The sequence below is a fragment of the Lipotes vexillifer genome, unplaced genomic scaffold (genome assembly GCF_000442215.2).
Source record: "Lipotes vexillifer unplaced genomic scaffold, Lipotes_vexillifer_v1.1 scaffold498, whole genome shotgun sequence".
In the NCBI taxonomy this organism is placed as follows: Eukaryota; Metazoa; Chordata; class Mammalia; order Artiodactyla; family Lipotidae; genus Lipotes; species Lipotes vexillifer.
Genome location: NW_006793744.1, coordinates 932,171 through 947,824, shown reverse-complemented (window position 1 = coordinate 947,824; position 15,654 = coordinate 932,171). Strand labels below are relative to the sequence as shown.

General features: G+C 35.6%; 1 protein-coding gene across 1 annotated transcript in view; it reads left to right on the top strand.

The window, feature by feature from the left end:
* The window catches only part of TIGD4 (tigger transposable element derived 4), an 8,653-nt gene extending 928 nt beyond the window's left edge, over positions 1–7,725 (top strand). Inside the window, exons 2-3 of the mRNA XM_007466708.1 lie at positions 1,079–1,084; positions 5,546–7,725. Of these exons, the coding sequence (XP_007466770.1) occupies positions 6,083–7,621 (1,539 nt within the window). The 5' untranslated portion in view covers positions 1,079–1,084; positions 5,546–6,082 and the 3' untranslated portion in view covers positions 7,622–7,725. The remainder of the gene's footprint in view (positions 1–1,078; positions 1,085–5,545) is intronic.
* The last annotated feature ends 7,929 nt before the right edge of the window (positions 7,726–15,654 follow it).

Genomic DNA, 15,654 nt, shown 5'->3' with positions numbered 1-15,654 from the left:
TGCCAAAGGCAACAGTGCACTCCGTGGGACCTACCCCTCTTTAGACCATAATTCTCACCTGCGACAAGACATTTTTAATGACTAAGTGCCCGAAGGAAGAACTCTGCTTCTCCAAATTTGTAGGGAGTTTCAGCGTAATGAACTGTACATCCCTGTACAGATAATCTTTCCCATATCTGTGAAGAGTAGATACCCGTGACACCACGAATATTTCAAAAGTAAATAACAATATTTATTGTCTGAAATCTCCAGGACACCTTCTCTGACAAAAACCCTAATGAAATCCCAAAACATAAATCTGTGGTTAAAGGGCCCTTATCTTAAATGGATGAATATATATGCCGATTCATTTAACTTAAGTTCTACAGTTTACTGTGGATTTTCCTGTTCAAAGCCATCCTGTTAGGCTTCTCAATTATAAGAAAAGGATTCCAATCTAGGATAATTACTGCTCTTATTATATAGGAACAGAATGGAACTTAGTAGTAGATGGAAAACAGTGAAAGTCTATGCACTTTCTTTGGGAAAAAGGAAGTAGCCATTATTCTTGGGTTTGGGGAAAATTTTTCATAATAACTCAAAGACTATTTTAAACCTAACCTTGCTTAGATGGAGACTTTTTTTCCTCTCTCTCTCTCTCTCTCTCTCTCTCTCTATCTATCTCTATCTCTGTCTCCCCCTCTCCCTACAACTTGGGGAATTCTGCCTGCCCATTCTCCTTAGGAAGAACAAAAGATTACTACTTTTCTTTTAATTGCCATTGTGTTTGGAGAAGTAAGACAAAAAGGGAATAGCTGCCTGTCACATATGCTTATGACATGGGGCTTATCTACTCATTTACCTTTGCACTGCTATTGGCTATTATTCAGCTTTAGAAAAATCAGGTACCATTTATTCACTTGGCTTGTGGGGAACTGTGGCAGCCTATCTTTTACTTATTGACCCGGAAGGAAAGGAGGCAACGGGTTAAAGGATATTGTTACTTTTCCTTTCTGAGTGAATTAAATGTGCATGCAAGCTTTTCTCTTTGCTTTAGATGTTGAATATTGTATTCTGCTTATCAATATTTCCTTGGAAGAAGAAGGTGCTATTTTTCTTTTCTAGGGGAATTCTGGTAGTGTCACATGAATTTTATCACTGTTTATTGACAGCTGCCTTTTCATGAAGAGATATTTAGTTACTGATTGCACAGTGTTATTCTCTGGAAATAAACCGTTTATTAGAGGGTACTGATTAATGGAACATTTAAACAAGCCCATGAATAGTAGAATGAGTAGAACATCAGAGTAGAAATTGTTTTAACTAAAAGAAAAGAAACCTATTCATAATTCCATTTTCTGGAGTTAACATTCAACATTTTGGTCAGTATCTTTTTATTCTGTGAGTATTTTTTTCTTCATTTATTTAACAGATCGTTATTAAGAACCTACTGTTTCCTGGGCACTAAGCACCGTAGGAATAGCCATGAGCCTTTGCCCTCATGTAACTTTCAGTGTATGTTGTATTTGTTGGCATACAGTTTTGTATTTTGCTTTTTCCACTTAATGTATTATGGAATTTCCATCATATCATTAAATATTCTCTTTCAGTGACTTCCATATCCTGGCTATTGTAAATAATGCTGCTATCAACATTGGGGTGGGTGTATCTTTTCATATGAATGTTTTTGTTTTCTTCAGATATATATCCAGCACTGGAATTGCTGGGTCATATGATAGCTCTGTTTCTAGTTTTCTGAGGAACCTCCATACTGTTTTCCACATTGGTTGCATCAATTTACATTCCCACCAACAGTGTACAAAGGTTCCCTTTTATCCACATCCTCGCCAACATTTTTTATTATTTTTGATGATAGCCATTCTGACAGGTGTGATGTGGTATCTCATTGTGGCTCTAATTTGCATTTCCCTGAGTATTAGTGATGTTGAGCATCTTTTCATGTGCCTGTTGGCCATCTGCGTATCTTCTTTGGAAAAATGTCTAATTAGGTCTTCTGCCTATTTCTAATTGCGTTGTTTGTTTTTTGATATTGAGTTAATGGGCTGTTTATATATTTTGGATATTAACCCCTTCTTGGTCACATCATCTGCAAATATTTCCTCCCATTCAGTAAGTTGTCTTTTCATTCTGTGTATGGTTTCCTTTGCTGTCCAAAAGCTTTTAAGTTTAATTATGTTACATGGAACTTTTAAAAGCAGAGCGTTTTCTCCTGCTGGTGGCAGCAGAGGAAATTAGAGAGGTTTGAAGCATGAAAGAGATTTGACATGAGGAAGGTTCTCTGTTGCTGAAATAAAGAGGGCCACAGGCAAGTACCTGAGGCAGGCTTCCAGGAGCTGAGAGCAGTCTCTGCTCACAGCCAACAAAAAACCCAGGGACCTCAGCCCTACAACCACAGAAGTTGAATTCTGCAAATAACCTGAATGAACTTGGAAACAGATTCTCCTGCAGCCTCTAGATAAGAGCCCAGTCTGACTGACATCTTGATTTCTGCCCTGTAGGACCTGAAGCAGCGGACTTAGTTAAGCCCACCTGGACTTCTGGCTACAGACTGTAAGATAATAAATGGGTGTTGTTTTAAGCCATTAAATGTGTGTTAATTTGTTACACAGCAATAGAAAATAAATATATTTGTAAGCTAGATTATTTTTACATCTACAATTTTGGGGGGAGGGGATAAAATCCTCGGTATGGACTTGCTGGATAAAACTTATGCACATTTTTAAAGTTGTTTTTTATATTTATTTATTTTAATTTATTTATTTTTGGCTGCATTGGGTCTTCGTTGCTGTGCGTGGGCTTTCTCTAGTTGTGGCGAGCAGGGGCTACTCTTCGTTGCAGTGTAGGGGCTTCTCATTGCGGTGGCTTCTCTTGTTGTGGAGCACAAGCTCTAGAGCGCAGGCTCAGTAGTTGTGGCACACGGGCTTAGTTGCTCTGCAGAATGTGGGATCTTCCCAGACCAGGGCTCGAACCCGTGTCCCCTGCGTTGGCAGGCAGATTCTTAACCACTGCGCCCCCAGGGAAGCCCCTTTTTTAAGGTTGTTGTACTGTATTGCTAATTTGCCCTCCATAAGCTTTGTACCAATTTATTTAACATAGGTTCCTAGCAACCTATGTTACTGCATCCTGGCAAACACTAGATACTGCTGTTCTGGTAAATAAAAGCAAAAACAAAAAGGTATCTCCTGTTTTGAAGGAAGATTTACATTTCTCTTATTACTGACCATTGTTTTCTTTATTTGGAATTCAGTTGGTAAGTCTTTTTTAGTGAATTGCCTGTTCTTAGTCATTAGTTAGCTTTACTGTTGACATAGAGAAGGTTGTTCCTAACATGTAGTACAGCATTTCTCTTGTAATATTTTCAAGGGGTAGAATGATTAATTGAGAGAATGATTAATTAATTGAGAGAATGAATATTCTAAGAAATATTAGCTGCTGCCATCACTCCCTGCAAAAAAGTACCCCAGCCATTGTATTGTGGGAGAATGGAAAATGTCAGCTTCGTTAATTAGGCAGTATTGGTGCCTTATTCTTTGCTGGGGAAAAAGTTTAGCATGTCTGGTTTGTCATTAGAAGTGTGGTTGTTTCAGGAATAAAGATATATTGCATCTTACCATGGAAAACTGTAGATTTGACTACTGTTCAAGAAGGAAAAATATACTGTTAACTTCAGAAAAAAACTATCTTCCTAAATAAACATATCACTATTTTCAATTCGATCAAGATAATCAGTAATCTCTGATGTGTATATTACATTGCTTTATTTGGGATGGGGTAAGGGAGAAAATTCAAGTCACTTTTCTGTAATCCTTGTTATTTGAGATGATAGGGTTTATTTCTGACAAATGAAATAAGGCAGAAGGGAAAAAGGAAGGAAAGAAGAAAAGAGGAAGAAAGGAAAGAACAGAAAGAAGAAAGAGATTCCCTCTTTCTTTTGGAGAGTAGTTTTGCTTGATTTTTCTTAAGAAATTGGTTCTTGCTACCTAAATTTCTGAAGATTGGTATCTTCCTAATGAGAGCAAGATATTTTTAATTTTTAATTTTGAAATAATGGTAGATTTATAGGAAATTGCAGAAAAATATACAGGGAGGTCCCATATATGAGTAAGATTTTTTTTTTTAGTTGAATGGTCAAATCTTATTTACTTAGAAAGGTCAGACCACCCTAACAGTTGGATATGGAATGTGTCAAATGCATGTGTCATCTTGAAACCTCGGAGGACAGAGAAAAATTAGAGGAATGGAGTGCCCACACCCTCACAGGGAAGTAACACGGGTTCATCAAATTAGCTTGTTTCCTTGGCCTGCAGGAGGCCCAAAGACTGTGGTTTCCGGTAGGGGAGATGCTACCTGGGAAGGTAGAGGCGAGCCCACCTGGGGCCCTGTGACTGTTCTCACAGTACTATTTGGCTTAAGAAGAGCTCTGCTTTCAGTATATGTTTTAGGTGGGATTCTTGCTTCTATTCAAAGTACGATTTCATTAAATCTCTGAATTTTATAGATTGACACAGATGAAAGGAACATTAGAGAGAAGACAATGATGCTGAGATCATCAAACATTTATTGAATACTCTGTAAGGTGCAAAATACTGTGCTAAGTGCTTTACACCATCTCACTGAATGTTCAATTACCCCACGAGGTACGTGCTATAGTTACCCTTATTTTACAAATAAGGGTGCCAAGGCTTCAGGTGGTTAAATAAACTACCCAGGATCACATTCAGTACTAAATGGCAGAGTCACTTGTCAATTCGGGTGTGTCTGGCACCAAAGCCCATCTCCTTACACTATGATAAGCCCTTTATTTTACAGATAAAGAAGTGGAAGTCCTGAGAGGTTAAGACCATAGTCTCTCTCCTTCTAACTCTTCATCTAGGTCTTTTTCTGCATTATATCTTCTCAGTAATTTGTTTATTCCTATGCATTTTGTCAAGTATTTTTGGCCTTTGTGCATCCAGCTAATGTGTCAAATTGATAAAAAGTTACTAGATTTTTAAGCATTTAGATAGAATAAGATTTCGATTTTTAAAATTTGTAATGGAATCCCTTGGTTTGATTTTTAGTGAAGCATTTTGTACCAGACTCCTATAAAAGAGACACTGTCTCCCATGTGCTATTAAAAGTTGGACCTTGTGACCACTGTCTGACTGTGTTTTTCTTTTAGAGAAGTCAGAGGGGGCAGTTTGTGACTTCATGGAAAAAATAGCCACCAAAGATCTATCCAGCATCATTTTTAGTTCTTTAATTTTGGTAAGCTCACACTTTCAAAACAGGTTAAATTTGTCTGATTTATTTCAGAAGTATATATTACAAAGCATTCGAAGGCAAGTGAGAATTCAAAGGCTCAGGGCAGAGCTAGAGAGCTTTTCACAGAGACACCATTTAGGAGGTAAGCATTTCTCCTGGAAGCTTTAGTTATTGTATTTTTAGAAATATGTTCCCATTCTTTTCATTATTATCAAAAGCATAACTAATTAGTATAAATATCTTTTGATATTCAGTTGACATATCATTGTTAAAATTGTTTTTTTTTTTAATATTTCAAGAGATGGAGGATATCGTCAAGTCCTAGAAGGGTTCTACCATTTTCTTCTCCATCCTAAAGAGACTTGGAAATTAATGGGTAACATTTTGCATGAAATTACTGGATGCTTTTCTTCTTATCTCTGAGGCCTTCTGTGGAGAATTAAGAGGAGGTTGAATGCACGCATGGATAAAATGGATCATCTTAAAGGATTGACGTTCCAAAAATACATCAGCAGGACTGGACAGGTTTGACATAATGAGATTTCTATTTTAGCTTGACTTCTGGAACTCCGAATAAACTATAAACTGAGCTACACAAGGTCCTGGGGAGGAAGTTTCTCTTCTAAAATTTTCTAGCTGCAGATAACATTTTTCTTATTCAGATCCTTTGAAGAAATTACTTACTCATCCATTTTCTGAGGAATACTATTAGACACTTACCGACTTTTAATATATGAAGTGGAATAGAAAGCAGCAACTTGTATCATACCGGAAAATAAATTTTCTTCAAGAAACAGACCCAGAAAGAGAAGACATCTCTACATAAGCACAGGGTGAGATGGCAGAGGCTCCTGTGGATGCCTCAACTCTGCCCGTAACTGTGAAGAAAAAGAAAAGTCTATCCATTGAAGAAAAGATCGACATCATCAATGCAGTAGAAAGTGGTAAGAAAAAAGCAGAGATTGCAGCTGAATATGGAATAAAGAAAAATTCATTGTCTTCTATTATGAAGAATAAAGACAAGGTTCTAGAAGCCTTTGAATCTCTGAGATTTGATCCAAAGAGAAAAAGACTGAGAACTGCTTTTTACACAGATCTGGAAGAGGCACTAATGAGGTGGTATCGAATCGCCCAGTGTCTGAATGTACCAGTTAATGGTCCAATGTTGCGTCTAAAAGCTAATGATTTTGCCCAGAAACTGGGACATAATGATTTTAAGTGCAGCAATGGTTGGCTGGATCGCTTTAAATCCAGGTATGGTTTAGTATTCAGAGCTCAACCTGTAGAAGCTACAGGTGTGTCAGTAGACCCTTCAGATGTCTGGCACCAAAACATACTTCCTTATTATTTAAATGATTATCATCCTAAAAATGTTTTTAATGTAAAAGAGACTGGGCTGCTTTATCGAATGTTGCCTACAAATACATTTGCATTTAAAGGAGAAACATGCTCAATTGGCAAGTTATGCAAAGACAGAATAACTCTGGTGGTTGGGACAAACATGGACGGCTCAGAGAAACTTCCTTTGCTTATCATTGGAAAGAACAGAAATCCACATTGTTTCAAAGGCGTAAAGTCATTGCCTGTGTATTATGAAGCTAACAAAATGGCACGGATGACCTCAGTTGTATTTGAACAATGGATGCGGAAGCTTGATGAGAAATTTCAAGCCCAGCAAAGAAGAGTGGTGATTTTTGTTGAATCGTTTCCTGCACATCCAGAGGTAAAAAACCTAAAATCCATTGAGTTAGCGTTCTTTCCGTCATGTTTATCTTCCAAACTTATAGCCATGAAGCAAGGTGTTATTAAAAGCCTTAAAATCAAATATCGACATTGTCTCATTAAGAAATTTTTAAGCTCTGTTGAAGGCAGCAAAGAATTTATGTTTTCCCTGCTAGATGCAGTTGATACCTTGCATCTCTGTTGGAGGGCTGTCACCCCAGAGACTATTGTTAAGAGCTATGATGAGGCAGGATTCAAATCTCAAAAGGGAGAAGGTGACAAGACAAATGCAGAGACAGACACTGGTCTTGATTTGGTTGTCCATGCCCAGGCGGCAGGAGTGGAATTTCCTGAAGGCTTATCCATAGAAGAGTATGCTGCCCTGGATGATGATTTAGAGACATGTGAAGCAGCACCAAGTGATGATGCCGTATGGACCAAAGAAAGTAAATCAGATGAAACTGGATTTTATACTTCTGATGAAGAGGATGATGGTGGATCTCTGGGAACCGAACTCCCTTTACCATCAAAAAATGTGGCAATAACCGCTTTAGATACTCTGAAAAGTTTTCTTAGAAGTCAAGATATGAATGATGAGCTTCATAATTCTTTAGCAGACCTTGAAATTTTTATTAACTCTTTATCATCTAAGTAATTATTTATTGTACAACCTCTGAAGATAATAGCTTTTTGTAATACATTTTACTATTTAAGGTATGTAAAGGGAAAATTCTACTTAAACCTAAAAAATGAAAAACTAGTAATCTTTGGTTTAATTGCAAATGTCTTTAGTCTGAAGAGCAAAGTTCCCTAGGTAGATTAAATAATGAGTAAGTAAATGAAAAATATGAATTTCAATTTAGTAAGGTTTTGGGGAGCAGAAAATGAATTTCAGAGGCCTTGTACTTGAAACATACAGCATATATGTCAAAAATAAAAAGAACTCTCCAGCTGTTTGATTCATACAGGTTGAACTGGTGATTGCTATTTTCTGTTCTTTTTTAAGTTCAGATCATGTTCTAGGATATTTTAATTTATCTACCTCATCTAAGAAACAAAATATCTATCTATTGGTTAGATATTTAGTTTTATAAACATATATATTCTAACTAGACTTAAATATCGAGTGTTAATTTTAAATTATTTTTCTCATAACTAGCTAATCATCCTAATAAAAACTATGAAAAATTACTGAAAATAAAATCTCACCCAATTATATACCGATATGATTAAAAATGTGTCTAACTTTCAAGTTATTTCTATATAAGATCAAATAAAAGACTATGACCTTATCAGATGTTTTTTAATCATCTATAACCAGAAGGTGATATGGGTTCTTCCTAAATATTTGTATGTATATGTGTGTGCTTAAATAGAAAAGTACATTATTGAAATATGTATTAAACTCTTACGATATTTATATTTTAATAAGATTACTCTTAAAAAGTAAATATGAATATACATATGCAGTTACTAAAAAAGAAAATGTCTTACGTAGTTCTTAGATAGTTTTCCGATTTTTAGAGCTGAAACTTTTAATCTGTAATGTTGAATTTTTTGGATTTTACTGAATTTTATTTTCAGGAAAAACTGATTGTTCTTTCAGCGTATTTTGATTTTTTTTTTTTTTTTTTTCAAATCCAGTGGGTAACATTTTGGATTAACTTTCTGTTTGGGGAAGTTTTGTCTTCAGAATGTTTTAAAATGTTGTATGAAATTATTTATATTCCATCCATAAAATAGTCTTTAACCAACAGAAAAATATAACAATGTGTCAGACTTTTCTGTTGTTAAATTTTAAATACTACGTTTATTTAACTTATTACATCTAATTTAGTGTTCCCTTTGAAAAGTATTTTGAAAAAGTATAAAACATTATACAGATGATTTTTATTCTGAATTATCATTAATCTGCCAACACAAGACACATTTGGAAGGAAATATTTATAGAAAGTATTTTTATTTTCCACTGTTGATTTACTTTGCTTTTGAGATTTAGTAACAGTAAGCCTTAAAAATATATTAATATTAAGAAAGTTTCTTTTAGAGTGAAATACGGATTATTTAAATTTAATTAAAAGCATTTTTATTAATGATTTGATTTAAAATTTTAAAGTGGTGGAATCATGGACCTAAATCATGGGCGTTGATCTCTCTTAAGAGCCCCACCTGTAACTAAAGTACTTGGTGTATACTGAGCCCTCAATAAATTTTTTCTCTTTCTTTCTCCACTTCATACCATTTTGATATCAGATATTTTATTTAATCATTCCAGATATTTTATGACATAAGAATTATTATCTCCACTTTTACAGATGAGGAAATTAAAACCTGGAAAGATGACTTGGTTAAAATCTCAGGACCCAAACTAAAATGCAGTAGTTCCCCATCACCTCGTCCTGTGTTCTTCTAACTATATACCACAATACTTCTTTTCTATATTCTATAAAAGAAAATTCTGTTGTTCTTTTCCTTGAGTTTAGGGCCCTGATGTCAAAGTATTTCAGAAAATACCCTGCCTGGATCTTTGCTGATAGCTGTATTCATTAACATCTCTCCTGAGAACATTGTTGCTAATGAAATACCAGGACCTTTTGATTTGGTAATTCTGTACCACTTTAACACAGAGGTTCCAGTGGAGTTCTAATGAAAATATTTAGAACAACTTTAATATTCCCAAAGTGTTGAAAGTACCTACTCTTTTTTCCTCTGTATGACATCATCCATTTTTTACTTCTGGGGCATAATAAATCTAAAGGTGATAAAATAAGACAAGGCTCCTATAAAGAATAAGCAAAAGGTGCCTGCAGATTTAAATTCAAAGATAAACTTTTAAGTTGTTGATGATGTGCATGCTTCTGTGTAGTTTACAAGATATATAGATTTAAATCATTCTCAGAACAAAAGTTTTTAAAAGTCACTTTTCCTAAGACAGTCACTACTGCCTGCCTCACTCCTGATTTATCTTCTCTATACACAGTCAATACAAAGTTGGGACTAAATGTCACTTGCCTTTTCAAAGAAGAACTTGATTTACAATTCACTCGTTTTTCAATTAAATGTGGCATTATTTTCATTATTCTTCCTTATAAATTCCTACTGTTTCAACAATGTTTTTGCCTGTTTCTACTTCATCAAGCAACAAATCTTGTGTTGAATTTGGGACATTGTTTCACTCCACTAGTAAGAGGTTTGGTTCAGGATAAAGTAGGACAATGAGTAAATCAAGGCCTGTGGGTTTCATGTTACTTGCCTGGCTTCTTATTTGGACCTAATATCAAATGTTAAAGCTCCCTCTTAGTGTATACAAAGCAGAATAATTGGAAGGGGGAGTAAAGTAGGAGAGGAAGAGTCGAAGGAGAGCTTGCCACGCAAACACCTCAGATGTCAAGAGAAGCCCTCTGAATCGCTGGCCCAGCAGGGGCATGGTAGAGACAGGCAGATAGAGGTTTGCCTCTAGGAAAGATGACACCACACATCTGCCCAGAGGTTCAGAGTCCAGTGGTGGGCTGGATCTTTGGGGGCACTAAAAGCTACTTGGCCTGAGGACAGAGTGGTATAAGGTAGCCAGACAGCTACCCTAGCTGCTGAGAGGAGATCCCATGAGAGAAAGGCCTAGGTTAGGGGCCACAATATACATACAATTAAGTTCTCAGAAAACATTTCATTCACTGGAATATATTAAATCTGGCCCTAGTTCTATGCCACCCTGCAAAAAGACATTTCATTTCTCTGAATCTCAGTTTCCTCCATCCATAAAATGAGACTGACACTTCATTTGAATTTATTTTGAAGATGAAAGAAAAATTTGCATGTGAATGCCTTTAGCAAACTCTGAAGTGTTCCAGAACTATAGAGAATGACCAGAAAGGTGCCTATATGTTGCTACTCCCAGATATGCTCAAGTATTAATATTGTGGTCGCTAAACACCACTGACAGTTTTCTCATTGAGATTCTTCTGTGCAGTAAAATAGAAAAGCCAACACTTCTAGAAAAACACAATTCATCTGTAGAAATAAAAAAATTATTTCCTTTTTGAATGAGGGAGTAAGGAGACTTAGAAACCTTCACTTTTAAAAAACTGATCCCCATGGAAAGCAATTCAATAAAATAAGTACTCATTGTGAAGTAGCCCTTTCTAAGTAGCCCCTTCCATCGCCACGCTAGCTGATTTGATTGTACTATTTCCTTGGCCTGTGATTAACTTGTGTAGCTGAGGGTAACCCCAAGTCGGGGGGAATACTAATATACACACTGCTAGTGTAATCTGCTTGGGCTGCCATAACAAAATACCATTGACTGGGTGGCTTAAACAACAGAAATTTATTTTCTCACCGTTCTAGAGGCTGGAGGTCTTGAAATCAGGGTGCCAGCTTGTCAGTTTATGGTGAGGGCTCTCGCCTTGGGTTGTAGACAGTTGTCTTCTTACTGAAGCTCATGCGACCTCTTCTTTGTGCCAGCACAGGGAGAGAGAGAGCAAGTGCTAGCTCTCTGGTGTCTCTTATAAGAGCACTAACCTGTCGCAAGGACCCCATCTTCATGACCTCATCTAACCCTAATTGCCGCCTTAAAGCTCCATCTCCAAGTACCATCACACTGGGGAGTTAGGGCTTCAACATATGGATTCTGAGTCATTCGTTCTGTCCATAACGACTCCCTCGTACCGATGAAGGTACAGTTGGCCCTTGAAAAACACAGCTTTGAATTGCAAGGGTCCTCTTAGATGTGCATTTCTTTCACTAAATACATACTACAGGACTACACTGGCCCCCAGTTGGTTGAATGCGTGGATACAGGGGGCAGACTGTAAAGTTATATGCATATTTTCAACTTCCCGGAGGGTCGGTGCCCCTAACCCACAAGTTGTTCAAGGGTTAACTGTTCTCACATATTAATTTAGTTTTCAATTTGCTATAAACTAAAAAGGCATGCATATTTCAGAACTTGTTAATTAGCTGTAGCTATTAGCAAAGACTTTAAAGTTTATGAAACTTTAAAAAGAAATGGGAACATATTTCATGTCCTTGAACAAATGGAAAGACTCAACTTTGAAATATGTCCATTTTCTCCAAGTTAATTTCAAACAAAATCCCAATGCAGGTTTGCTGAAAATTTTGCAAAATAATTCTGAGTTTTATCTGGAAGAATAAAAATGTATCAATATCTAAGGAATTCTTGAAAAATAAAAATAGGTAGTATTTGACCTATAGCAGAAATTTAAACGGTATAGTGTTGGCAAGGGAATTAATAGGTCAATCAAAGGAATAATGTATGATGTCTAGAAAAAGACAAAGAATTTGCATATGATAAAAATAGTTTTTAATCAGTGGTGAAAAAGATGGATTATTAAGTAACTGGCACTGGGGCAACTGGTTAACAATATAGGATTTTTTAAAGTCATATTCAAAATGAATCCTAGAAGGATTAAACTCTTAAAAGGAAGAAAAGAAAGAAAGAAAGCAAAAAAGGAAGAAAGGAAGGAGGAGGGGAAGGAAAAAGAAAAAGAGAAAGGAAGAGAGGAAAGAAACTTGCAAACACTGAGGTAAATGTAAATATTTTAATATTACTTCAACAGAGATCTTTTAAAAAGTATGATACTCAAGAAAAGTAGCTGAGTATTAAAATACTAATAAAGTATGAAAATATTTTCAACATCACTAGAAATCAAAGAAATGCAAGCAAAAATGGGATATCTTTTGGGGGAGGGCATAGCACATTAGAAACGGTACGGTTATAAAGAAAGATAATACCAAATGTAGACAAGAGCACAGAAAGATGGGTGCACTGTTGTTGGAAATATAAATTGGTACACTCTGTTAAAATTATAGCTGACATGTATTAAATGCTTACTAATTACCCAACTGTTCTAAGTGTTTTGCATATGTTGTCTCACTTAATCCTCAGAATACCTCCAATTATTATCATTTCCATTTGACCACTGAGAAAATGTAAGTACAGCTACAGCTAATAAATAACAAAACAGGGATTTAAACCCAGAAAACCTGACTTAGAAATAAATTGTACATGATATAAATTCAGCCTAACAAAACAAAGATATTAAGAATATTTGTTGCAGTATATACAGGACCATAGCTCCTTATCCAAAACCTTGGGGGCATATATGTTTCAGAATTAAGAATTTCTCAGATTTGAAAAAGATAATAATGCATATACTTCATATTATATAACACCCCCTGGGAATACTATGGTAGCATCCCCAAACAATAATTTTGCGGTGAATCATATTCGCATGAAGTCAGATGTGTAAAGATTATAAATAGCTTAGTAGTTTTTACTGCCAAATAAGTTCGTGTCAGGCCAGCTTTTACCACCACACAGGTTACAAAAAGGTTTTCAGAGCTTTTCATGTTTCAGAATGCAGATAGCAGATTGCAGTCCTATAATAGCTTAAAGCAAAAACAAAAACTATTTGAAGGTTCTTAAGAAAACTGATTACATGTATGTTTACGTTGATGAAACAACAAGGTCTAAACTTTTTTAAAATTTCTTTTACTTGTGTGCATATGTAAATTTCCTTGCTTGAACTGAAGTGGATATTTTCTAAATTCAACTTGCAAATTCTGGAACTAAAATCTCCTTCTGATTTTCCTTTTTGAACATCTTACTGTTACCACAAGGCTAGGAAATTCCTGGCCAAGTGAAACAGAAACTATACATAGTATCGAATTGGTGAAAAACTAGACTTGCTGGTTTAAGGTACTATAAATTACATGTTCACCTTCGCTCCTTAGTCTAATACAAGTCCAAAGAAGTCAGCTTCCTTGATAGGAAAACTCTTAGCCAATGTGTCAGGGAGAAAAATCAGAAGAATAGGAGCCCCATTTCACTCCACTTTTACTTATTTTTTTCTGAGTCATCAAATCCCAGCAACATCATGTTTTGCTTTTTAAAGGTGGACTCATATAATCCCTTTATATCCTTTCAATAGTACATAATAAATATAGGCAGGTTGTTGATATGATTAAATATTTGCTCAATTGGGGAACTCAGTGACGTTACAATTGTCTTGTTTCCTGTATTAGGGATAAAGACAACGTTTTGTTTTGTTTTCCCCTAACTTCCTCTTTGTATGCCACTAAACTCTCCTGTTGTTAATGCAAAGTCATACCAGCATTGCTGGCTGGTGCCACTCATTATTTTCTATATTGCAAAATAGATAACTCAGCACGGAGATAAGAGTCATTTTCGCGTTATTACCTGCCCCACTGAGCACAACTGCTCCCAAAAAAAGATCCCGAATTGCATCTCTCAACACTTGGAGTGGTTTGCAGAGAGATATTTGCCCCAACCCTACACTATCTATGAGAATTTCATACTGTTTATTGCAATGAACAGTTAATTCCCAAGTAAAATTAAAACAAACAAATTAGTTACCAAAAAAGTAAGAAAGAAAATAAAGCAAATAACACCAAAAAACTCAGACCTATGCACTGCAACCATTTTAATTGTTGTAAAGTCACCCAACAATAAACTTCGTAAAAGACTCATATACAATATCACAAGAGAATAGTCATTAATTTGACATACTCTAATTTTTAATTTAAAAATATGGGAACATATATACAATACAAATATCTACCAATTTACATAATATGATGTTTGCTTCAGATTACCATATATATCCTTTATTTTCTTAGTTTATTCCTAAATATTTTATAGTTTGGTTGCAACTGTGAATGGAATAGTTTTTTAATTTTTAATTTTCTGATTATTACTAGTATAGAGAATAGGGAATGATTTTTGACTATTTTATATCTAGTCACATCATCAAAGTTTCTTACTAATTCAAGTATGGTTTTTAGTCAGATCATTTCATTATTTAAAATTGGGATCACTTAATCTCTGTGTTTTTTTAATTTATACTAATTATTTTATTTTTCTTGTCGCTACTTCAAGGCCATGAAATAGTCCTCTGGATTTTCTTCTAGTAGCTTACAAGCTTTGTTTTCATATTTGGATTTATCCTTTGTGTGGTAGAGGCAAGGATCTAATCCTGTTTTCCTAAAAGGAAAGTTATCACCCTATGCTGACTAGTTTACTCTTTTGTAATGTCTTTTCTATTTATAACAAGTTCCTGCACCTGCACTCAGAGGTCATGCCGAAGAGTTTAAATCCCACAATGTCTGAGTAATTTCTAAAGTGAAATTAAATTTTAAACCAGAAGACAATTAATATTTAAGTGGAAAGATTGTTTTTTTTCTGCTGCTAAATGGAAATGGGGGCTTGTGGACAGGTAAAGTTTAATTTTTTTTTTTTTTTAATTTTTGTCTGCGTTAGGTCTTCGTTGCTGCGCGCAGGCTTTCTCTAGTTGTGGCAATCGGGGGCTACTCTTCATTGCAGTGGGTGGGCTTCTCATTGCGTTGGCTTCTCTTGTCACAGGCTGTAGAGCGCAAGCTCAGTAGTTGTGGTGCATCGGCTTATTTGCTCCGCAGCATGTGGGATCTTCCCGGACCAGAGCTTGAACCTGTGTCCCCTGCATTGACAGGTGAATTCCTAACCACTGCGCCAGCAGGGAAGTCCCGTAAAGTTTAATTTTGTAAAAATAAAAAGTATATTTTTGCATTCCTGAATTGTAGTTGTACAGTTAAAGTCTACAACAAGGCTAATAACCTATTACAACAACCACTTAGGCTGTAGAATTTCAACTTTATCTTTTTTCTTTCCCT